At 32.8% G+C, this 26305-nt stretch overlaps 1 protein-coding gene across 1 annotated transcript; it reads right to left on the reverse strand.

Annotated features, from left to right (window-relative positions):
- Nucleotides 1-15978: 15978 nt before the first annotated feature.
- On the reverse strand, nucleotides 15979-25200 carry LOC121256295 (RNA-binding protein 25-like). Its single transcript, XM_041157040.1, is given in 8 exon segments — nucleotides 15979-16472; nucleotides 18376-18473; nucleotides 18476-18973; nucleotides 19063-19743; nucleotides 19852-20263; nucleotides 22552-22704; nucleotides 22839-23095; nucleotides 24437-25200. Coding segments are annotated over 8 exon segments (2901 nt in total). The 5' UTR covers nucleotides 24996-25200; the 3' UTR covers nucleotides 15979-16229.
- Between the last annotated feature and the right edge of the window lie 1105 nt (nucleotides 25201-26305).

Raw genomic sequence — 26305 nt, forward strand, 5'->3', positions numbered from 1 at the left:
TGCTGCGTGTGTTGTTAAACTATATGATCGCAAGCTGTACTAATTGGTTTACTGTTAGTTTTCACCCTCATTCACATGGCAGAAATTCCCTTTCGGCTTACCATTTGTTAAGAAGAGTCTACCCCTCACAAAGAGACATCAATTCATACCCTCCCAATGACTCTCTTCATCGCCAAATATGATTCGATCTTTCTCATTTTTCTTGAATTGCTTTAAGAAAAATTACATTTACAAGTTGATATGGACTCATTTTTCACACAATACGATTTAATTTGTAAATTAATTTATGTTTAAACTTCTTTTACATGTCATCAACAGTGTGGAGAATATGATATCCACACCAGATTGTTTTACTAGAAACCTGCGAGCACTTTCCTTGTATACTTAAAATACACGAGAAAACTGTCTTATTAGGACCAGAATGATCGCAGTTGCTCCATGATGAAATGATCAAAGTATGTTTCACTTTGTACTTGTGTAAGCTACCAATCCTCGCATACGATAAATAAAAGAATCGTAAAATAGAAATTACTTGTAGACTACTGTTGCTTTACTTGAAAGCACTCTTGTTTTAGTCGCAAGCTACCTTCATTTGGGAAAAACCAAAAAATAAAGAAAGAGAGGCGCTGGAGACCGAACGCAGTGTGTATATAAAATTTACACACCTCCAATAGAAGAGTTGACATGTACGCAATCTATGAATTGAATGATAGAACCGGATACACTTTTACCGGCTGAGCAAGTAAAAGCTTTCCATCTCTTTGCGTCTGCAATTTTCTTTTATTGCTTTCGTTCAGCTTCTTATTCATCAAGTAAAACCAGAACGTACTTTTTACTTAGAATAAGATTTGTTTAGTGTCTATCCAAATCTTCATCTCTTTTTGAAAACGAAAACAAAAAAAGGGTCTCTAACAAATTCGTTATTGGGTGAAGGCAGTTTACACTATATTATAATATTATTGATTGCCGGGATTTGAAATGTTATTTAGTTACAAAATGGTTATTTGGGTTAAGATCTCTCTTAATAATCAATGTTTTCAGTTGAATTTTTATTTTATATAAATTGTCATAGAAACCTTACTAATACAACTAATTTTTATTACTCCACTAGCTGGTGTTCTCCATAGATAATCTTAAAGCAGCTCTACGGGGAAGGGGTCCTGATAGATTGAGCAGCAAGAAAGTTTTCCTTTATGTTCACACTTCAAGCTCCATCAAGGAAGAAGAAATTGGGAGATCAGATGTGTGGAATAAAATCTGGTATGGAAGGGTGGTGATGGGTTTGAGATGAGAGAGAGAGTGAGTATTGATGTAAGGGAGAGGAGAGCTAGGGTGGAGAAAGGGAGAGATCAAAGTGGCTTTAGGAAAAAGAGAGAGCGAAAGGTTTCACTGTAAATAAACGTAGACTACTTACGCGTCCGTTTTTTATTGAAGGGTGTAAAATAATATTTCATACCAAATTCGGTTTGAAGCTTTTCTCATAAAGAAATTCTTTGGATATACCACTTTTTTTTATTAAAAAAATAAATAAATAAATAAAAGAAAATGAAAGAGGTGTGATCATTTTTTTCTAATCTAGAGGAGTGCAAGTCCTACATCATCAAAGAACATATATAAATATATATATATATATATATATATATATATATATATATATATATATATACACACTAGGTCGGAACAACTTTGCATAGTTCGGCAAAATAATTATTTAAAAAAAATAGTATATGTTTCATAAAAAATTGATTTTAATCAATAATTTAAGGCATATGGGAAAAAAATATGAAATCTAGCAAATATTTAGGGGTAATGATAGTTAAGTAGAGTATAATAATTACATGTTTGCATAGATTAGATGATAAAAATATTAGTTCAAAATAAAACATAGTCCAACACATATTTATAACATCGATAGTTTTAGCAAAGTTGTCTGCGATAAATTTAATACAAGCCCAACAAAAACATTAGTTCAAAATATAACATAATCCAACACATATTTATAACATCGATAGTTTTAGCAACAAACCCAACAAAAACGTCAGTTCAAAATATGAGTCCTTTGATGTTTTTACTATGATCCATCATTTTGTGTCATATTGTATTGTATCAATAGAGATGACATTGAAATTCTTGTGCTGCTGTTGGTTGAGTCAATTGGGATCTACTAAAAATTCAATCATCCATTCTTTCTGCGAAACTTGTGCTATAAGATTTTTTATATATGACAGATGTTACTGCAAAGGAAATTTTTAATAGCCTTCCATGATTAATAAAAATTTAAAAAACAGATATGCTGGAAATTGATGTCTTCTAAATTAACACAAATCTTTGAATGCAATGTTCTTACTTAAATTACTATGTATGTTATAAATAAAAATAAAATTAGCATAACATACAAGTATATAAAAATCAATTTAAATGATTTTTGTTATAATTTGCTTTTAATAGTTTTTTTAAATATAAACCTTAATGTGCTTATAAATAATGTAGTAAATATGTCAAAAATTTTAAGATAGATTTTTTTACTCACAACAATAAAGGTAATGGAAAACAAGAAAACATACATTGCTAGTGTGATTAATAAGTTTAACTACCGAACAACCAAATGCTTGCTCTACAACTTCACCAAACATAACAGCAGATAGTCTTCATGTACCATCGTCGACTTCAACATATGCTCAACAATTATAAATTTGATGGAAATATCATTTTAAGTTAAAATCAATAAAAGCTATACATTAAATTTGCCACATAAATTATCAAACAAAACAAAAAATTTGAAAGATACATGTCGTGATTGGGAAATGCTTTGGTGTTTAGAATGGTAACAAAGGAAGCTATCATTGTAATCATACACAGTTCCTTTATTACAGACAATACATGACATGTAAAAAAAATCTAGTGCAAGTCAACCTCAATTATCTTCATCTTTATCTAAAATTTTGCTTTCTACATTACATTATAAACAATTTTTTAGGTGAATTAATTGTATAAATATTTGAATTTGTTATGAAGAATAGGATTTCACTGCCATATGTTGTAAACTTTTGATCAATTCAGCAATATCACAATTCTTGATTATTTCTCGAATACCAACAGAAGACAGAGATGTAGAATGATATATCAAGCATTTTATAATAATACTCCCAAGTAATAAATCATTAATCACCACCTTTAAAATTCATAAAAACAAATGCAACATAAGAAATAAAAATATGGATATTTCAATATTCAAGTGGCATGAAACAAGTAATGACTTATTCGTGACAATTACCACTCTTGTAATGAAGTTGCCTCGGGAAGAACAGGACTAATCATAAATTTACTTTTTGGACGCGATGAAAGAGACAATCTTTCATTGAAAATAAAGATCATGATTAATGAAAGCACATGCAATATAAAAGAAAATATATGATTGTTAATTATTAAAAATACCATTATAAGAACCAACTTTTATCCTTGTTCTAAATATAACTGGCTTTATCCCAATTATTTTCGAGATTTTTTTGTATTCATCTTGCATAAATTGACCCCACATAGTTAAATATATGGAGTTTAAGCTACAAAATTGGAAGAAGAAAAAATTAACAGAATATGTAAGAAATAAAGAACGAAACATAATTCTAAAAGAGTGAACTACCAAAAAAATATTTTGACCTTGATCAATAACATATATTTCTTGAATAGTTATTGGTCCATACACTGAAGTTATCTCTCTACATGGCTTGATATGGATTGCAACAACCAAAACATCTGACAAATAAGATTTAAATTTTCAATACATTGATAATTAAAGATTCTAAAATAAAGAGTAAGTTACTTATTTCTGCAATTGAGTCTTTGTAAGCATCTAATTTGTTGAATGGAATGAGTTGGTACTTCAGTGGTTCCAATTGTTCTTCATCTTTCGAAACGTCCTCAATTATCGTTTTAGAATTTAGGATCTATTGATATTCATGTGTTTCAATTCTATAGTGATCTCACATATGTATTACTGATGTAATATGACCGAAAAATATGTAAAGTATCATCTCGTAAATCAATATCTTTATCAAACATTGTCGCTTACACTCGATTTTCCTGTATAGTATAAGAAATCGAAACAAATAATTTACAAAAAAAAAAAAAAAATTGTAATGAATAATTGAGTATAATAATTTTGTTTGATTTTAAATTGTTTTTGTGTTTTAAAAAAATAATATTTTTTAAATGCATTATAAGAAGAGAACTAAATGAACGGAACATCATCAACATTTATATAATATGAAAAAATTTTAAAAATCAAACATCAAAAGCCCAACAAATCAGTAGTAACAAAATAAAAATAAAAAAACAAACTTTAATAGATAGGATGCAAGAATAACAAAATCATTTACAAGTTTTTAGTTCACACAAAAAAACAAAAGACAATAGATAGAAATAAATACTATACCTCTGGATCAATCAATGTTAGGTTTTGGTGCTTCACTGGCGAGCGTTGGCCTATTCGTTTAGGTAACTTGTCTACCATGCTCATTTTCATTTTCCAATTTATTATATTTGGAGTGATATCTTTTATCGATGTATAAACTGTCTGAATCTTTAAAACTATTCATATACAAAAATATTAAACGTGTAAGTATAATAAACTCAATACCAAATTTAAAAAGAAAATTGCAAAGAGAATTAAAAAACACAATAAATATTTCAAGAACACAATACTAAACATACAGAAAAGGGAATTCTGTTAAATGTGTAATTTCATTTAAGTAGTTAAACTCAAATTATACAATTGAATCATTACCCATATAACATTAATCTGTACATTTTAATCTTAATAATTATGTATACATAATATTTTTTGTATAGTTCTTTTCTGATCGTTCAGTCAACACTGGCCGTATTAAAACCCTTTATTGTAGATGCAGTCTTAGCCCTTGATAGAGCCACATATAATTAACCATGTAAGAAAACAGGTTGAGGTAAATATATCCCAATAAAATTCAATGTTTGCCCTTATGACTTATTTATAGTCATTGCAAAGCTTAATCTGATAGGGAATTGGGTTTATTTGAATGAGAAATCACAATTTTCATCAAAATTTGGTAAGATGAGATTTTATCTAATGCTTCGATGTGTTGTTTTCCTGACATAGGGTCCTCATCTCATATAATTAACCTTGCTACACGTAGTAACTTTGAAATGGCACTTTGTTTATTGACACAACACATGTTATATTCAGCAGTATCTAGTGGAATCTTAAAGCACGTGTGTTGTTCAACCTCCAGGAAGGATAGATGCAGCAATACCAGATGAAGCAGTTGCAAGTGACAATAATTTTCTTGATCTTACTGCGGTGAGAAGTGTCTTGTACAGGAATATTTTCTTTGTCCCACCAGGGCCATTAACAAAGAATGTAGCAGCTCTGTTTGAAAAAACATTTCCTGAAATTGAATTATAGACTTGTCGTTGTTCGCTATTAATGGTTTCTGATGCAGCAACATCTTCTTTTGAAATTTCAACAGCCAATTCATCATCGATTTTCTTATATTCGAATTGGCCTTCATCGAAACAAATGTTGTCATCAAGAAGATGGAAAGAATTAATGTCTTTCCCTATTGATTTAAGTGTAAAAAAGATTGAGCGTAAAACTTGCATTCTTACATTGAACGTAAAATCTTCAGTTGACCTAAAATCAACTGACATATCTTGCTCAAAACGTTCTCAAAACTCTCTCGGATTGGTTGGATTACAAAAAAACAATATAGTTGCAAATAGCCGTCTCAAACTGGACAACATTTGATGTAAAGATGCTTCATGTAAACAATCTTCTAAGCCATTATCTCTCTGCAGCAAACTATGCATAGTTGCTGCCTCACGAAATGTTGGAGCCACAACACCATAAACTGTCTTAAAATCTTCAAATTACAAAGGTCCTCCTACATAATTTAGCAATATCTGTAGATAATACCTCTCACCTTTAAATAGATTTGTTGTAACAATTCGACCTATAATAGTTTTTTTTTCCAACAAGTCCACTCTTTGTATTGTTGACTCCAAACATAGAATTCTGTAAATTCTTTGTACAACAACGTTCTGGCATTCTCATCCACTCGATTTAATGCAAAGAATTATGTTAATATCGATTTTGCAGACCGATCAGAGTTAAGAATATTGATTAAGTCTTCATTTGTATATTTTATTAACAATGAAGCCATATATTCTCCGCATAGTTTCAGGCGGAGTAATCCATCTAGTCGATTGGAATTGTTGGATTTTATCAATTTATTAATTGTTTTGTTCAAAAACCAAATTGAAATCAACACAATCATGTCCTTTGTAGATGTACTTATAAAGATATTTGACTGCTTTTACTGTAGAATAAATCTCGACGTTAATGTGACAGTCAAATGTTGCAAGCAAATACAGATTATATGGAATGACTCAACGATTATCCAAATTATGACCTCTCACATTGACAGTTGTTCCATTGTCAGAACGTCTATATATTGGGAAGCAATCATTTCTAACAGTCGTATTCGATGCAAAATTTTTTGGATAATGATTTTTGTAATAACCATTTTTTTCATGCAAACATTTGTTGGATTCAACATCACACATGGTTCATGCATCATATGCTTGACAACAGTGTTATGCAAGTTCAATTTCGTATTTTTATCAGGTATATATGCTGATACAATCTCATTAAAAGATTCAGGTGCATAGAGTTTACAATCCCTTTGTAATATAATTAAAAAATGAGCATGTGGAAACCCTCTTTTTTGGTGCTCAATAATATAAACATATGCTGAGACTTTTCCAAATATCTGCTGCTTGAATAATCGATCCTTTAATTCTTTTAATTTTGCACGAAAGACCCCGAGCAACCAAATCAAGCCGATTTTGACTCTCCTCATGCAAATGTAATTCATTTGAAATTTCTTACCAGTTTGGATTGCATGTTATTGTTTAAAAAATGTCTTGTTTACCATAATATTGAACTAAAGTCATTGCTTATATATATCTTTTTCGTATGTCTCTTGGACCCCCAATAAATGACGAAAGCAGAATAATTCATATTCCAACATTAGAAGCATTAGTTTCCTCAAGCGCAATGGTATCAACAATACATTGATATAACTCAGATCGACTATGTTGTTATTTGCTACGAAAATAATCTAATCTTGACGTCTCAATCTTAACATACATATCAATAACAAATTGTTGCAATAGACGATCATACAGCAACAAAACAATTAGATCCTTTATTTTTTTTTTTTTTGTTTAATGCTACAAAAGTTGAAGGAGAATGAAATATTACAAAATTGGACGTCTACAAACTAAGTACAAAATAGGAAGATTAAGATTACACTCTCACCTCGCTGTTCTCTTGTAAGTAATTCTTCTGCTAACATTGATCGGTGAAGATCTATTGATTAGGTTGTTTCATCACATATCAATATGCTTCCTCTATTGACTCGTCGAATGCCTTGATGCCAACCAGTATCCCCAAAAGGAAATAATAGCAGATATTGAAGTAGATCATAGCAGCCAAAATAATACTGAACTACATGACTTCCACCAGAATGACTAAAGACACAAATGTCATGTCCTTCCAACTGATCTGCATCTTCATTTTCAACCCATATTGCTCCAACTTGTAAAGATGTCGGGACATTGAATACACATTGATCTAGGCTAGCATATGATCTTATATGGATTACTTGATTTTCCAAATTTGGCAAATTACCAAGAGACTAAAAAAAACAAAATATGGATTGATGCGAAGAATATCAATGAGTTGAGTTATAATTGATGGATTCATTCTGTCTGAATTAGAAATGCACTTTCCCAATTTATGCTCAGTAACATAGAAATACAATTGGAGATAAGAAGGACGACCATTTAAATGGACTAAATCATTGATATAGTGATAGATCTGTCCCTAAGTTCGGAAGGTATAAATCTCTATATTTCATCTGCAAAGATCTCTATCGAATTTAACTCCAAAAGATGTAAATGCGAATTTGTTATTATAAGTCCGAACATAGGTCTTAAAATGCACGACTTCATCTATGTCAGAGGTAAAAAGATCATAAAGCTGATCAAGAACATCATTCGTGGCCAAAAAAGTTTTCCCATTAACACAACAAAATCCATTTGTTTCATGATAGAATCGATTTGCTTTACAATGTCTGCAACAAGGCACATATGGCAAAGAATATGCTTCAGATGGCACGACTTGCAATAATTGTCTAAGTCCATTAGAGCGGCGATGCCCCCCACCTATTGAGTTCAAAAATAAAGACAAGACAATAGACGTAAACCCATCGACTCTTTGAATGATCTGACTAAAGACACTACTAGAAGAATGGCAAGAGTTGACAATGGAATCAAAAAAATGAATAATATTATTATACTTGTTTCTTACCCCTACAGTGTAGCGATATACTTGTTTCAAAACTTGACTCTTCCCGAACAACACATGGGGTTTATTTGAATAGGATGTTCCCGAATTTTAATGAAAAAGAATATAAAGCTGCTTGAATAAGAAAGATAGAAAAATAATTTCAGGAAAACTTGTTGAATCAAAAGCTGATTAGAGATGGTTGTTTCATCTATGTATGTGTTTACAGATTTACATGTCAAAAAATCCATAGAATCACTCGGACAATCAGAACGATTCCTCACCTTGTTTAATGATGAAGTTGCCTCTAAATCAACCATACAGACATTAATACCAGGAGGAATACAAACTTCATGAGATGAAGTCAATTCATCGATGTCAACATTAACACGGAAAATTCATTGTCTCTTTTACACTTTTTGTAGAACAATGAATGAATGATGTTTATATATTTGACATCATCATTTGAAGGTTCATCAATTGACGTAGTCATTTGATCATCCCTAAACAAAGTTGAATCTTTTAACTGAATGAAATTGCTTCTAAATATTTTTTTTTAGCATATCTCTCTCTGTTTTCTACGGAGTTCTTCTTTTTTCTCCTCTAGTAAATCTTTATACAGGATTCTCTTTGCTGGTTGTTTTCCATAATATTCAAAAATAGTTTCCAAACTTAACTTTTACAAAATTAATATTACTATTTAAAAATAAATACGACATAACTTATTAACACAATCTTACCACTTCTCATTATGTTAATGAAGCAAACAATTCTTCCAAACGTTGGATATTATTTCACACAATCAAGACTAAATGAATAATTAACAACTGCTTAATGCGAAATGCACACCTCCATGATGCATTTTAAATGTTATAAACAATTTCATTGATTAATATGTTGAAAAATACATATTAAATCAACAAGAAAATGAACATAACAAAATAACACATGAAATGAAAAAATACCATGAAAAGAGAACCAATAAAAAGCATAGATCGATATCACATATCAAAATTCATAAAATGAAATATTTCTCGAAATTAATTTGCTATTAGTAAGCACCCACTAAAAATTACAAGTAGGGACCAGCAAAAAAAAGAAATATATACATAATATATAAAAATGCACTTACAGGTCTTGAAACGGAGAGTCTTTTACATATTTAAATCTCTTGATAAGGATGATAATTCCTATCTAGACACAAAAGGCATTGTAAGTTTTAATTGTATTGTATACACACACATATAAGCACAAAAAGATTGTTCAAATATGTCTTTTGCAAACATTTTGGAACGATGCAAAAAAATTTAAACCGCTTTTAAAACTTGTTTTTAGTATTTTATTCAAAATTTTCTCCTTAATCTTGAACCCAATGAGGACACAAGAGTTTTTTTTTTTTTTTTAACTTCTCCTGTTTTGTCACGATAATATATTATATAAACTTCAATTTTCTAATAATATCTTATATTATTATTGGCTCTTTAATTTCAATTTTTTTTTATTATTATGATGGTCTTCATTATTTTATTTTACTATTGCAAAAATTGTTGTGTATTTTGTGTTAAGGTGTTTTCTTATATATTATTTTGATTTTTTGGATTGAATTTTCTGTGTCACAATAATATATTATATAACCTTCAATATCCTAATAATATTTTATATTATTACTGGCCCTTTAATTTCATTTATTATTATTATTATTATTATGATCGTCTTTATTATTTTATTTTATTATTATAAAAGTTGTTGTATATTTTGTGTTAAGGTGTTTTCTTATATATTATTTTTATTTTTTAAATTGGGTCTTCTGTGTCATAATAATATATTGCATAAACTTCAATTGTCTAATAATATTTTATATTATTATTGGCTCTTTAATCTCAATTTTTTCTATTATTATTATGATCGTTTTCATTATTTTATTTTACTATTCCAAAAGTTACTATGTATTTTGTGTTAAGGTGTTTTCTTATATATTATTTTAGTTTTTCAGATTGGACCTTATATGTCACAATAATATATTATATAAATTTCAATTTTCTAATAATATTTTATATTATTAATGGCCTTTTAATTTCAATTTTTTTATTATTATTATGATCCTCTTTGTTATTTTATTTTACTATTGCAAAAAGTTGTTGCGTATTTTGTGTTAAGGTATTTTCTTATATATTATTTTAGTTTTTCGGATTGGGTCTTCTATGTCACAATAATATATTATATAAACTTCAATTTCCTAATAATATTTTATATTATTATTGGCTCTTTAACTTCATTTATTACTATTATTATTATTATGATCGTCTTCATTATTTTATTTTACTATTGTAAAAGTTGTTGTGTTTTTTGTGTTAAGATGTTTTCTTATATATTATTTTTATTTTTCGGATTGGGCCTTCTATATCACAATAATATATTATATAAAATTCAATTTTCTAATAATATTTTATATTATTATTGGCTCTTTAATTTCAATTTTTTATTATTGTTATGATCCTCTTCGTTATTTTATTTTACTATTGTAAAAGTTGTTGCGTATTTTGTGTTAAGGTGTTTTTTTATATATTATTTTAGTTTTTCGAATTTGGCCTTATGTGTCACAATAATATATTATATAAACTTCAATTTTCTAATAATATTTTATATTATTATTGGCTCTTTAATTTTAATTTATTATTATTATTATTATGATCGTCTTCATTATTTTATTTTACTATTACAAAAATTGTTGTGTATTTTGTGTTAACGTATTTTCTTATATATTATTTTGGTTTTTCAGATTAGGCCTTCTGTGTCACGATAATATATTAGATAAACTTCAATTTTCTAATAATATTTTATATTATTATTGGCTCTTTAATTTCAATTTTTTTATTATTATTATGATCGTTTTCATTATTTTATTTTACTATTGTAAAAGTTGTTGTGTATTTTTTGTTAAGAAGTTTTTTTATATATTATTTTCATTTTTCAGATTGGACCTTTTGTGTCACAATAATATATGATATAAACTTCAATTTTCTAATAATATTTTATATTATTATTGACTCTTTAATTTCAATTTTTCCTTATTATTATTATGATCGTTTTCATTATTTTATTTTACTATTGTAAAAGTTGCTGTGTATTTTATATTAAAGTGTTTTCTTCTTATATATTATTTTAATTTTTTGGATTGGACATTTTGTGCTAGTAGGTTGTGTGTAGTGTTTGATGAGTTTTATTATTGTTGGGCCGAGGGTGTGTGGGTGAAGGGCCCAACCCGTGTGCTAAAGGAGAACCCAGCCCCTCTCCCTAAACGCTGCCGTTTTGCCACAAATAGGTAAAACCCTATCTTTTTCTCCCCCCCCCCCCCCCCCGAGTGCCGCACACCCCTTTCTTATTTTACTACCTTCCTTAACTCTCTCGTCTCTACCTCGCTTTGCCGCCTCTGCCACCTCACTCTCTTGTCTCCGCCTCACTCTCTCGTCTCTGCCATCTCTCTCTCTCGTCTCTGCCTCATTCTCTTGTCTCTGCCTCACTTTGCAATCTGCCGCCTCACTCTCTCATTCTCTTGTCTCTGCCTCACTTTGCAATCTGCCGCCTCACTCTCTCATTCTCTTGTCTCTGCCTCACTTTGCAATCTGCCGCCTCACTCTCTCATATCTACCTTACTCTCTCATCTCTCGTCTCTTGCCTTTCTTCCTCAGCCTCACTCTCTCGTCCCTCAGCCCGAGTCTCCGTCCGTCACACACAATCTAGCCGCAACCTACCAGTAATACCATGCACAGACCCTCGGCCTCACCTCACCCACTCTGTCTTCAATTCCCCACGGTAAGTTTTTTTTTATGTTTTTAAAATTACTTTGAAATCTCAAATCTGATAGATGATATTATGTAATTGTTTAATTACAATTTTTTAATCCGAAATTTAGGATTTTTGTAATTGTGTTTGTGTTATTAGAGTTTTGTAATTAGGTTTGTGTTGTTAAAATTACTTTAAAATCTCAAATCTCAAATATATGAAAATGTCTTGAGATCTACAAAGGGGAAAAAAACCAACAGAAATTTATCAAAACAAAAGGAAAAAATCAAAACTTCTACAAATCCATAAATTTACTAGATCCAGAAATTTACCCAAAAAAAAAAAATCAAAACTTCTACAAACACAAATGTTCTACATAGAGATAAAGAGTTGGTATAGTGTAATGTAATAATAGTGGGGAAGTGTGAGAAATAGTGAGCATTCAATGCGGACATGTTTGTATTGACTGGAAGAGTAAATGAGGAATTTAATGGGTTGCAAAAGGATTTGCTTTTGCGTCCTAGCTGAGAGAACATAAACAAAGGGGTTTTGAAGCCTTTTTTTGCTGCTGTCCTCATTAAATTCCTCATTTACTGGTAGATGATAAAAGTGGTTGGTAACAGTGTGTTAGTACTAACAGTAACAACAGGGAAAGGGGTTTTGAAGCTATTTTTGTTGTTGTGTGGTTCTTCCTCAGTTCACGTTGTGCTTTTGTGTGTATATATCTGGGGTGTGGAGTTTGTGTTGGCTCAAGTATGAGTGTTTCAGGGTCTAATAATTTCTTGATTCAATTTCGTTCTACTGGGTTATGTCTGAAGAATTTGATTCTATGAGATATTTTTCTCATAAAGTCCAAGTCTTTGGGCTAAAAATCTGGATATCTAGGTTCTTTATCTCTGGTGGATTCTATGAGATATGTACATCATCTCTTCAAATATGTGAAGATGTGCTGAGATTTATAAAGGGAAAAAAACTAACAGAAACGAACAACGTCCATTAATTTATCTACAGATTCACAAGAAAAAATAAAGTAAAGATCAAATAGAAAAAAATAAAAAAACAATAAATCTGGAGACAATATCTTCAAAGATATAAACATCTATTGAGGTTTATAGGAAAAAGAAAACAGAAAAAAACACAACAAACAAAAAAAGGAAAAACAAAGAAGAATAAAATCAAAGAAAAATAACTTTAAGATTGGGTTTGTGATTGGGTTTGTGTTATTAAGGTTTTATGATTAGGTTTATAACTTTAAGAAAATGAGATAATTGCATCTGGTTTGTCTCACATTTTCTGCTTCTCCAAGTCCTTACATAGCCAACCAGACCCCACATTACTTTGTATCTGATCTGAATGTTACCTTCAACTGTCTTGCCTTTTATTTCAGATTCTTATAGATTTGTCAAATATAATATTATTTTGCTGAAATCAATCTAATTTTTGGAACATGATTTATATCTTTTGGGTGCTTATGTCTCTACATTCTATATATAAAATTGTTTGCATGGGCCAACACTTACACATGTACCATTTTATGAAAAGTTCATGTAATTATTATATATCCAACCTCACATAGAAAGTTAAGATTTTTAAGTCACCATCAAACCACACAATACACATGCATTATTAATGAATAAATAGAATAACATATGCACCATTTTCATTAATGAAAGTGTTCCCCATAAATAGTATAAAATAGAATAACAATAAATAAATAAAATTGAAAAAATAAATTATATAACAAATGACGTGACAAAATAAATAACACCATACACTTACAAAGATAAAAGCCAGAAACGTCCAGTTGATCCTCAGTCAAGAACACCTTACAGAATTGGGAAAGCAGCTGAAAACAAATCACCAATAAAAACCAGCAGTAAACATAAAAAACATGTAAAAGAAAAAAATGGAAGATAAAAGAAGAACTTTGCCAAAGATGAACACCGAACACTTTAATCAATTCTTCACCTATGATAATTTGCTTGATCCTCAATTTCGGAATATGAGGAGCAAAGACTAGAATTTGTTTAGTTTGAAGCGAGGTTGTATAGATGTCAGGTGGTTTGGTTTGGTCTCTCAAAACACATTATCTTTTAAAGTGCAATGTCTCATCTCCTCCTAGGCAACCTATCACCCATCAGACCACTGCAAAACCAACCAAGCCGAACATGAGAAAAGAAAAACTCTCAAACCAGATATGGAAAAAAACTCGTCAAATCATGCATGCATATGTTCTTTTGTGTTCAGCAACGAGCACATTTTTTTTTTTACAGTTTTTTTTATCTACTTAGATGTATTCTTCTTAAAAATCTCTCTAATATGTATTTTATTTTATTTTGTAGGAAAGTGCAATAATAAAACCATAACGATTGGAATATTATTTTTTCAGTGGACCATCTCTGGGCTAGGACCATAAGCTAATATTGGAGCGTTGCCCTGACAATCGCGCAAAATTAGCTTCTGGGCAACAGGCAAAATTATTTTTTTAGTAATGATGAAGTTTTTTATACCCACTGATTAAGAATTTTTTTTTAATGGTTTTTGTAAATTTTTATCTATTTTTTAGATTTTGATTTTTTTTTACATTTTTTTAATGTTTTCTGTGTTTTTTTTTTATTTGTTTTCTGTGATTTTTATTTAGCGAGCACCTTTTTTTTCAGAGTTTTGTTTTTAAAATTTAAAGATGTAAACAAGCACAATTGCCTATACGCATGCACTGCTGCAACCTGCAGAAGAGAAAAAGCATACAAAAACCAGCATAAAGAGAAAAAACATGTATTGACACAAAAGCATACCAGCTACAGTCAGTATATCAGAAACCCCAATAACCCCAATAACATCATAGTCAATGAAAGTAAAAGCTTCTAAATCATACAACCTGTAGAAGAGAAAAAGCAAACAGAGAAAAAGCATAAAAATTGTGTATTGACACAACCGACAAAATATTAAGGATAAAAATAATAAACCTAATTTGCAGAAGAGAAAAAACATACAGAGAAAAAGTATAAAAATGGTGAACTGACACAATCGACAAAACATAAAGGACAAAAATAATAAACCCAAAACATTCTAATACTCAACGGATAAAGATGTAAAAAAGTAAAAATTGACTAAAGGATAAAAAAAATTATTGTTCCCAAAGCTACAGTAGTAATTTAATGTTGATTTAACAAAAAGCTAATGAAAAACAAAAATTTCCGTTTAATGGTTGTTTGATAGCGACTTATATATATATATATATATATATAAATGCTTTAGACAGATATTTTATAAAAATAAACTTACAAATTAATGTAACTCGTCATAGTACTTTAAATTATAAAGATATTTTTAATGTAAAGTAGATCTAATATATCATATGAAATCGCGTTAATTTATAAATTTATTTTTATAAAATTTCTTTATATTGCTACGACTGAAAGGACCATACACGTATTAATCGAGCGTTGTGAACTATTAACTTAGACACGACTCCCCAATCAAAAAGACATCAAGATTACTATATATTCTCATGACAAAATCACACTCACTTACCCTCTCCCCTCGACAGAACCATCATCCCTTTTGTATTTTATATTTGCATTGAAGTACAAATGTTGAACTTGATAGCTCGGATATCATATGGTAGTTCACGATTCACATCATCTACTGTGTTGAGATAACAAACCACAATCGCCCAAATATAACCAGATAAATATCCCTCTCCGAACATCTGTTTTTTTTTTTCTTTTACATGTGATACAAGGATCTATCTCTAGCTAACATCCTCAGTTTTGAAAAAATAAAACATCTTCTGCTATACGTCAAAATAAATCAAATAAGCTTTTTTTTTCTTTTCTCGAGATAACAACTAGTGGATGTCTGTTTTCCATTGCTCTCTGCTACGAGCATGGGAAGCATTCAGTACAAAAAGAGGGTTCGGTTACTGCTAAAAATTATAAAAAAATACAAAATCCAGCATCTCATATTTTTGGATAACAGGGCAAGACGAGATTAGATTAAACATATTGGTCCTGCAGCAACAAAGGAGCAATCAAATAACAAAATCTTACTAAATTTTTCACTTTGAAGCGACGCCCATCTCCACCCTCTTAATTTCATAGATGAGCATCCTCCACATTTTGAGAACAAACATTTCAGCTTCTTCGTCTAAAATGGATTGTAATAGCTCCAGCATTTGAGATGCCTTCATATGTTCTTGAGTACTGGATACAATGTAATCTACCAGGGTTGTTTCTTCCTCTCCTAAAAACTCTGTTATCTTTTTTGAAATCCAAGGTCTCATTCTTTCATGCAGCTCATGCTGTTACATTTAGAGAGCAACATAAACAGTTCAAAACATTTTAGAGATAGTTATAGCCTATAGAAACAATATTATACACCCAAAACCAGATCATAATGCCATGAATGAATCACACAAAGCCTAGTATATGTGTTCCCCATTGTTGAGGGCCACCCCAAAATTGTCGGGGATATCATGATGAAAGATGTTATTCATTATCCTTTCAACTATCATCCTCTCAACATCTCTTGATGTGGTATCCAATGATTGGTAGACAAGTGAAACATAAAAGATAGTTTTCCAATCATTTGATGCCACATCATGGGATGATGATAGGATAATGAATCAAAGGTTGATGAATAACATTACTCTTTCATGACATCTCTGACTAGTTGTCGTGTGTTTCTAATAAGTTGTTTAATAATAACCAAGGGGTTGGCCCAAGTGGTGAAGGCTTTAGTCTTGGATTATCACTCCCTTCAAGGTTCAAGACCTCATGGGTGCAAACAATCTTTTGAGGCCACACTCCCTGGTAAAAAACCAGCGATTTAACCAGTTCCGTATAGAGAAACTTCCAAGGGTGCGGTGCACGGGACTAGGGTTTACTCTACAGGGGTGGATCCAAAGGGCCCTGCCTTGGAGAGGTTCCCCGACATTAAAAAAAAAAAAAAAAAAGTAGTTTAATAATTGGCATGTTGGCTCATATACACAATGAATTGGTTTGGATCGACCCTAACCAGATGATTAGGTCAACTGTATTCATAATTCTACATTAAAATATTAATTTATATAACACAACCCCTAGGAGTTGGCTTAAGTGGTAAGAGCATTGGTTTTGGTAGTATGCTCCCTTCAAGTCTAAGGTTTAAATCCTTAGGTACAAACAATTTCTAGGAGCCACCAGACTAAGGGAATTTCCCCTAGAATTACCCCTAAGGTGCGCTATTTTTTTTTTTTTTTTATAAGTACCCCCAAAGGTGCATTACTACACTCATAGAAAACTCCTTACCAAGGGTCTGTGCATTCCCAGGATTAGTCAAAACTTTTTTCCAGACACTCAGTGCCAATCCAAAAAATAAAAATAAAAATTAATATAACACTATCAAACCATACTATCTAGACAACCAAGACCAGCTTATTTAAACTTATGCAGGCCAAAAATAATTAGGGCAAGTAACAAAGAATGCCTGTTCAATTTTTTTTTTTATTACAGGGAAACCACCCCACGGCAGAGCCCTTAAGGCTATGTTTGGAACACAACCTCACTTCAACTCATCTCAAACCAATCATAGATAGGACCAACTACTTTTTCAACTTCCCATAAAAATATTAAACCCATCTCAACTTACTTCATACATTCAAATTTATATCTCAAACTATTTACATTCAAATACATGACACCCACAAAATATTACTATTCACATATCAACTCAGATCATCTGAGATTATTTCAGCATCCAAACACAACCTAAGACTCACCCATGGAACCTAAACCACCGGAGAGACTAGCACAACAACCTACTACCATGGCCTCCCATTTAAATCCCAATTTGATCCCAAGGGGAATCGAACCTGTGATATGGGGCTCATGCCACAAATTCGCCTTTACCACTTGAGCTACCCACGGGTGGGTTAGAACTTAGAATGCCTCATTTTCATACAATCAAGAAAAGGTCTCACATGCATGGTATAGTCTAGCAGGTCCAAGTAGAGCAAGATAACTGTGTCCAATCCCCAAGTTCCCAAGCCATGAGGCTGGGATTTCAGATACTACTCGTGAAGAGTACGACCCCCCCCCCCCCCCCCAAAAAAAAAAAAAAAAAAAAACGAGAATCCACTAATCCAGCATGTGATATTGAGCACCAAATGTTCCACAATTTAAATAGTTAATATACTGAAGCATGACCTGAGTAAGGTTGCATACCTTGTCATACACAGCCCAATTGATCTCATATGAAAACAACTCCTCCTTGGTCTTTGGTATCATGTCTATCAATTGTTTTAAACTCAAAAGCTTTTGTTATCTGGTGTCTTCGATCTATCCAGCCCCTGGTCCCGATCCCTATCCCGGTCAAGATTCTTCTCTCTGTTCTCATCTTTGGTGCGATTCACATTCTCATCACCCCGGTCCCTATCCCGCTGGCTTGACTTCTCATTAGAACGTCTACTTCTTTCCCTTTCTGCATCTGGCTTATCTTCTTTGGGATTGAAATTGGATATGCGCTTTGCAAATTCTGCTGCTGCAGCCAAATTTGGTGATGGTGCCCCAGATACAGGTTGGACAGCCTGCAGTTCTTCAGTCGAGTAATCAATTGGGACAAGGGGCCTCATCTTTTTGTCCTTATGTGCATCATCATCCTCCTCCTCATGGAAAACAGAAGGGACAGCAGTTCGTTTTCCAGATCCAACTAAACCGAAGCCTAACTTTTTCGCTGGGGCATTGCCAGTGTGCCGTGTTTCTGATGCAGCGATTGACGATATGGTTGATTCTTCACCAATACCATTTTGTACAATCCTTTCACCTATCATTTTGAGTCATGACCCATTTAAAAGAAGCGATTGAGGGGAAATAAAAACAAAACTCCATAAAGAAAATATGAAATAAAGTTACCTATATGGCTCTCACAGGCAGAATCACCTTCATAGCCATGTTCAACAATATTATCTTTTATTTCGGCACTGGATGCTTCAGACAAAACAGTTTTTGCACTTTCATTCAATAAATTATTGGATGAGACCCTCAATGCATCTATTTGTAGCTTCTGTTTCTGTTCCTCCTCATCTCTCCTCTTTGCCTCAACAATTTCTTCTTCTTCTTTATGCCTGTCAGCCAAGTCATCCTCCTTTTCTCGCAGCCTCTTCTTTCTCTTGTCTTCTAACATACTCCGACGCCACCTTCTTCTCGAATCATCATCCTCATCATCTTCATCATATTTTATCTCCTTCTTCCGTTTGCGTTCCCTCTCTTTTTCCCTCTCCTTCTCATACTGCCGCTGTTTCTCTTTTTCTCTTTCTCTATACTCCCATTCTTTAAGACACTCTTCATACTGACGCTCAGCCTCCTCAATCTTTCTTCTTTGCTCCCTTTCTTTCCTAACCCGCTCTCGTTCTGTTTCTCTTTCATATCTTTCAATCTCCCGCTCCTTCTCCCTTTTCATATCCCGCTCTCGGTCTCTGTCTCTGCTTCTCCTATCATACCTCCTACTCCTATCAGGTGAACTTGTTTCAGGCCTGTCATGCTCACTTGCAGGTTTGGTTTCACTAGTTGTCTCATCATCATTTTTATCTTCAGCTGCATCTGAAAAAATATGAATAAGCATAGAATATTGAAAATGAAAAGGCCAGGAAGAACACTACGTTACCAAAAAACCCCATTTCTATTTCCACTATGAAGACACACCATTTCTCATTTCAGAGTCCCCGTCCCTCGATTTAGCAGGCACTTCAGAGTTTGAATTCCCAGAGCCATCACCAATTGCTTGTGGTGGGGGCGGAGGCAGGGGCCTGGTCTTAAGTCTCTCTTCTACCATGCTTGTGAGCTTCTCCAAAGCCTCTCGGTCAACTTCCTTGTCCTCATTGGTAACGATTCCAAAATTAGCAAAATCATTATTTTCCTTGCTCCGCAAAACATTTTCCTCTTTATTCGAGTCCTCCACAGAGGACTTTAGCTGTTCATTACTCTCAACATTTGCTGCAGTTTCATCCTCTTTCTCAGTCTCTGCAGCTTCCGCATCTTTAAGTTTCTTCGAGTTTTCAGTTTTTTTATCAACATACCGTTCCAGATATTCTTTTGTTGCTTGATTAACATTTAACTGTCAATCAAATATCAAGAGATACAAACGTCAAACACTAAAAGACCCAACAAACTCATTAACGAAAGAGTATGTAAAAACAGGGAATAAAGAACAACAGAAGGAACAATAACACCACCAAAAACCACATCCATATTTTGGAATACACAAAAGGATCTGCTCAGGTTCATGCTTTAGGGAGGTGAAAACCCAGGTCCAGTGTAACAATTTCATATCCATAACCCATATGCTTCGCCACAAACTCAAGCTTTAATGAGATAAGTACAAAGGTAACCTATAAGATGGGTATTTCTAATAATCCACCTGATGTTTAGCACAAAATTAGATTCCAAGAAAAGTATTGCAGTACAAACAAGTTATCTAGTTTGAATTAGTTCAAATCAATGTACCAAGTAGTACAAACTATAACCATAAAAGTTTTTAGTTCAAATCAATGTACCAAGCAGTACAAACTACAACCATAAGCTAAAGTTTCAAAGTCTTTGAAGGACCAAGGGATACAACTTTAATCTCACCAATAAATCTAAAAAATAAACGTTATATGAAGGTATACATCAGCATTAGGAAAAAAGAAAAGAGAAATCCAGGAGTACCTCGGATAATCAAATGCCCCCACCGATCTACTTAATCAAGAGGTAAATGATTCGATGAGTAATTTGGTTGCTAGGTCATCAAATTCCTTTTTAGGTTTAAAAAAAGAAAGAAAGATGAGAGCTAGAAACAGATTAAAAAAGAGGCAATAATGGATGTTAAGCCCGAATTCTTTTACGGCCATTTTTTTTACTGATAAAAGACCCATAATTTGATTTTTATTTTTTGATCAGTAAAGAAGAGCTTTATTAATGAGAAAAGTAGGCATAGCCCAAGTACATGGGACGTATACAAGAGCAACACCTAAGCATGATTGTACAGGGAAGTCATGAATGTTCGTGCCATTAAAATTTATTACAATCAACCAATGTTGTAAAGTATTAAGAAAAAACATTCTAAGCTCGTCCAATGTCCATTCACGATCCTCGATGCTCCTTCCATTCCTCTCCATCCATATGCACCACCATAAACAAATCGAAACCATCTTCCACATAGCTGCCATTCGAGAATTTCCATATATGCCTCTCCAACTTGCTAGCAAGTCGACCACCCTTTACAGCATCACCCAAAGTAGCCCCACTCTAGCAAAGATATCATTCCATAAGCTCAAGGCCATATCATGATGCAATAATAAGTGGTCAATAGACTCCACATTTTTTTGCACAAGCAACACCAGTCCATCATAATGATTCATTGTTTCCTTTGGTTACTATGGTGAGGATCTTCCCTAATGAAGCTGTCTATACGAAGGAAGCTTTTGGGGGGGCCTTGGTCTTCCATATGTTCTTCCATGGGAATGGACTTGTATTTTGTATAATGACAGACTTGTAGAATGAACGAACACAAAATTTCCCCTTCTTAGATGGACACCAAAGGATCAACCTCTCCCCCATTCAGTCTGCTAGTATACACAAGATTGTATAAATCCGTAAATGTGTCAATTTCCCAATCTTGTGCAGCTCTAAGGAAGGTGACAATCCACTGAAGGAGGCCACTAGATAAGTTCAGAAGGTCTGCAATTCAGGCCTCCTGCCTCCATGCAATTCCATAAATTTGTTTTCAATAAGTAAAATAAGTTTTCTTAATAAAAAATAGGCATAACTCAAGTACACAGAATGTATACAAGAGAATGCACCACCAAAATAATGACAAATAGCAAACTAAAGGCAAATGCAACCATTATAAATGCACTTGTTAATTATAAACAAGTGTCCACCTGCCACAACCATTTATAGTGGCACTTACATTTTTTTTTTTTTATAGGTAAACGATTATAGTGGCACTTACATTTTACATTCATCAAAGGAGATTTCAAGCCCTGAAACCTCCTAGAACAAGAAAGAAAGTAATTGTATCCATTATTCTCATGTTAACCATAGATATGGAAATTACTTAACTATTTCTACTTTTTCTTTCCTAACCAGGTTTGCACACAAAGGTACAGGGTTTGGATCCCCTGCCTACAAGTCAAATCTATAAGTTGCACGTGAATGTATAGGGTCCAATCCACAGCAGGCATTCCAATTTATATTCTTGCCAACATACTAAAAAGTTCAAAATTCCGAGGAGTAAACTAGCATTTAGTAACAATGCTTCGCACGCAAATAGACTTCCAGAATACAACCTTCAATCTCAGATACACATCATTCAAAATGGTATCTGACCAAGAAAAAGGAAAGGAGGGAATCCACACATACCACCAATTCTTGCCCATCAATATTAAATTTACTAAGTAGACGCAATGCACGAAGAACCCCCTCAGCAGACTCAAATTCACAGAACCCAAAGCCTTTAGGAGTCCCGTCTGTGGGATCTTGAGCACGTTTCCAACTTTTCACAGGTCCACAAAGCTTCAGAAAATGTAGAGAGATCAAGAAGTAATCCTTCAAATGAAAGCCTTGAAGAACTATAATCTTAATATGAAATAATACAGAGTTTCTTTTGTATATAAGACGACACAGACCACCAAAACTCAAGAACCTACCTGAAGGAGGGACAGAATGAAATCGTTTTCCACTGATGATGCAATCTTACCAACGTATACTGTGGTTTGTTGTTTTTCAGCTGGAGTAACAGAAGGAATAATTGGCCTAACAATAGGGGGTATAATGGGGCGAACTCCAGGAACCCCCGGAATTGGGGGACGTGACATTGCTGGAAGCACGCCAATCCCTCCAGGTAAGCGTGGAGGAAATGGAGGCCGAACCATAGGTGTGTATGGAGATGGATAACGAGGAAGTCCTGCAAATGGAAACAAATATCTATGCAGATACATCAGAGCAAGTTAACAAACAAAATACAATGACAACTATTCATCCCGTCACTAGTCTATATACATACATATATATATATATATGAAAAAGAATGTGACGAATAATTGAACTTTGTTACCACACATCAAAAGCATATAAGAGATGGCAGCACAGGCATGGCAACTATCACCAGCTGAACAGATTACCTGAAGGAAACATTAAAAAGTAGCATCCAGCTCATAAACCACGGATATGTAAAGTGGCTTACCTTATGAATCCATTTGCAACATACAAACCTTCTCACAATATCCCATCCACCAATTGCAAAAATTTGACATTTAATTATCATGAGACTTAAAGCATCTCATGCACAAAGGAGAATTGATAGCACAAAATTATTATGTAAAATTTGCCATATTTATCAAGCACAAGTGTGGCAGCACGTGGTGCATCATAAAAGAACAGAGAGGAAGCTGAAATTGAAAGAATTTCAATACCTTAGAACACAAGCCAACGAGCATTCAGTTGCAAACATGGTCTGCTTCTGGCAAATCATAAACCCATGGAAGGGAAAGTGTCCTCATAACTACCAGAAAGTAGCCTTCTAAAACAAAAATGCAACATGACAAAGGGGACAATATAACTTTCTGATACTTAACGTGAAACTCCAAGGTTTTGTTTTCCCATTAAAACAATGTTTGTTTGTTGACAACTGATTAAAAAATGTTTATTCAAAATACAAACAAGGAAACCAAACAAAAATATGCCCATACCAAAAAAGGAGTTGTAGAGGGAGGTCTCTAAGCAATAGGAAGCCTTCCAACCTTTCCCACCATATTCAATCAAGACACTGTAGGAGAAAACATTCTGTTATCGATACCCCTTTACCAACCCTTCTTATTCTGTAAATCTTTCCCACTCATCTCTAAGAAACTATATGATACCACTAACCTTAACATATTTTAACAGCTAGGCAATCATCATATTGAAAAAAGAAACTATATAGCCAAGACATATGAGAAGAATATATATTGCATAAAAAAAAAATTCACCTCTTAAAACGTCTACTAAAAATTAGCAATATTGGATATTCGTCTTTTATTCAGCAAAGATAATAGCTTATAAAACAACAGCCATCAACAAGAACTTCAAGATTAACATTTAATTACATATAATCAATGAGGAATTCAAACTCATACGCACACATACATACATACACATACATACATATATATTATATATAAAGAACATGGCAATCAAAATGAAAGCATCTTGGTCGAGGAGGTAAGAAAATGTACGTATAAAGACATAAGGCAATGGAAGAACCCACCGGGAGGAGGTATAGTCCCATGATGAGGAACCCCTGGGTACCCATTTGGCATAGGCGACGGGTAAGGTCTCGGAGGCTGGCCCGGCGGCAACTGATAAGGCAGCATCGGCTGCGGCACAGACACAGGGGAGGCCCCAATGCCGCCACTAACAGCACCAGGAGCCACGCTCACACCAGGCGGCTGAACCCCGCCAGGGTTTTGGTAATTGAAATTCGTCAAGCCAGGATTCGGCATCGGCGAGAACTGAGGGACTGGGCGGAACGAAGGCGGCGCTGGAGGTACCGCGGCTCCGCCGGATACCTGCGGAGGCGCGTAGGACACCTGAGGCGCTTGTGGAGGCGGCGGCGGCGGCGGCGGCGCAGATGCAAGAGGTGAAGCGTTTGAAGTAGGGTTAACAGGGATAGGGGTAGGCAATGGAGTCGACATCGACGATTGCGGTGGTAGTGGTGGTGGTGGTGGTGGTGGTGGTATGGAATCGGGTTGGTTTGATTGGGGATTGAGGGTGTCGGGTTCGGAAAGAGAAGGATTGGAGTTTAGGGTTGGAGGCTGGTCAGCCATAGTAGAAATCTGGGGGCAAGAATCAAAAAAGGATCTTCGACTTCGGGAACGTTAATGGTAAAAATTGTTTGCCTATGAATGTACAGAGTCTAGACTCTAGACTGGGAGCAGTGGAGACGGTGTCGTTGGCTCTTTGCTTTGTAACTTTGTGAGCCAGAAAAGGAAGAAGGAAAGCTCGAAACTTTCGTCGAGGAACAAGTTGTCCCGGATTATGATACGTTTCGTTTTTTCTTGAAAAACAATTAAGTTAAATTAAATATTAAAAAAAAAAAAAGCAAATCAAAACTTGCAGCAGTAGGCCACTGGTACAATTTAAGAGTACGTTTATATGTTAAAGTGAGTTAAATTAAATTGAGTTGAAATGATAAAATATTATTAGAATATTATTTTTTAATATTATTATTATTTTAAAATTTGAAAAAATTGAATTGTTTATTATATTTTTTATTGGAATTTAAAAAAGTTGTAATGTTGAGTTGAAAGTAGTTGAAGATCCAAACAAAGAATACAGTGTAATCAAGTACTCTCACTAATATTCTTTATTTTATTATTTATTTTCATCTATTTTTTTATTATTCATTACTTTTCACCTACTTTTTAATATTATTTAATATTTTATTATTACTTTTTCATTACTTTTTCACTATTATTCATAAACATTCTTAACATTTCTCAGGTATTCTCACTACCTAAACCAAGTCATTCAACTTTTTCAAATTTCAAAATAATAATGATATTAAAAAATAATATTCTAATAATATTTTATCATCTCAACTCAACTTAGTTCAACATCCAGACTACATTTAGATATTAAGTTAAACTTAATTGAGTTTAATTTTTTTTTAATAATAGTGAGTTGAGTAGTGGAATGAGTTATGTGGGGTCATCTAAACTAAATTTAAAAAATATTTAGATATTAAGATGAGTTTAATAATTTTTATGGGAAGTTAAAAAAGGTTGTGGGTCTCATATATAAAGATATGTTAAGTTGAAAAAAGTTGTAGATTCCACGTATAAAGAGGTTTTGAGTTGATATGAGTTTAGTAATTTGAGAATTAGGTGTTTGAATGTTAGACTCAGCTTAAAATTAGACTGAGCTCAACTGAGTCTTGCAACCAAACGCAACCTAAGGAAAATGCTAGTATATCGTTTGAGTTTATCCCCTCATTTTGACCGTTCATGTATTTAAGTTTTTTTTATTATTATTTTTACTTAATAATTAAGAAAGTAATTTTTAGTGTATTAGTATATTTTAAAAAAAAATATTTAAATATATTAAAAAAATGTAAAAAATAAAAGAAGATAAAAAT

This window comes from Juglans microcarpa x Juglans regia, chromosome 3D (assembly GCF_004785595.1).
Source record: "Juglans microcarpa x Juglans regia isolate MS1-56 chromosome 3D, Jm3101_v1.0, whole genome shotgun sequence".
Lineage (NCBI taxonomy): Eukaryota > Viridiplantae > Streptophyta > Magnoliopsida > Fagales > Juglandaceae > Juglans > Juglans microcarpa x Juglans regia.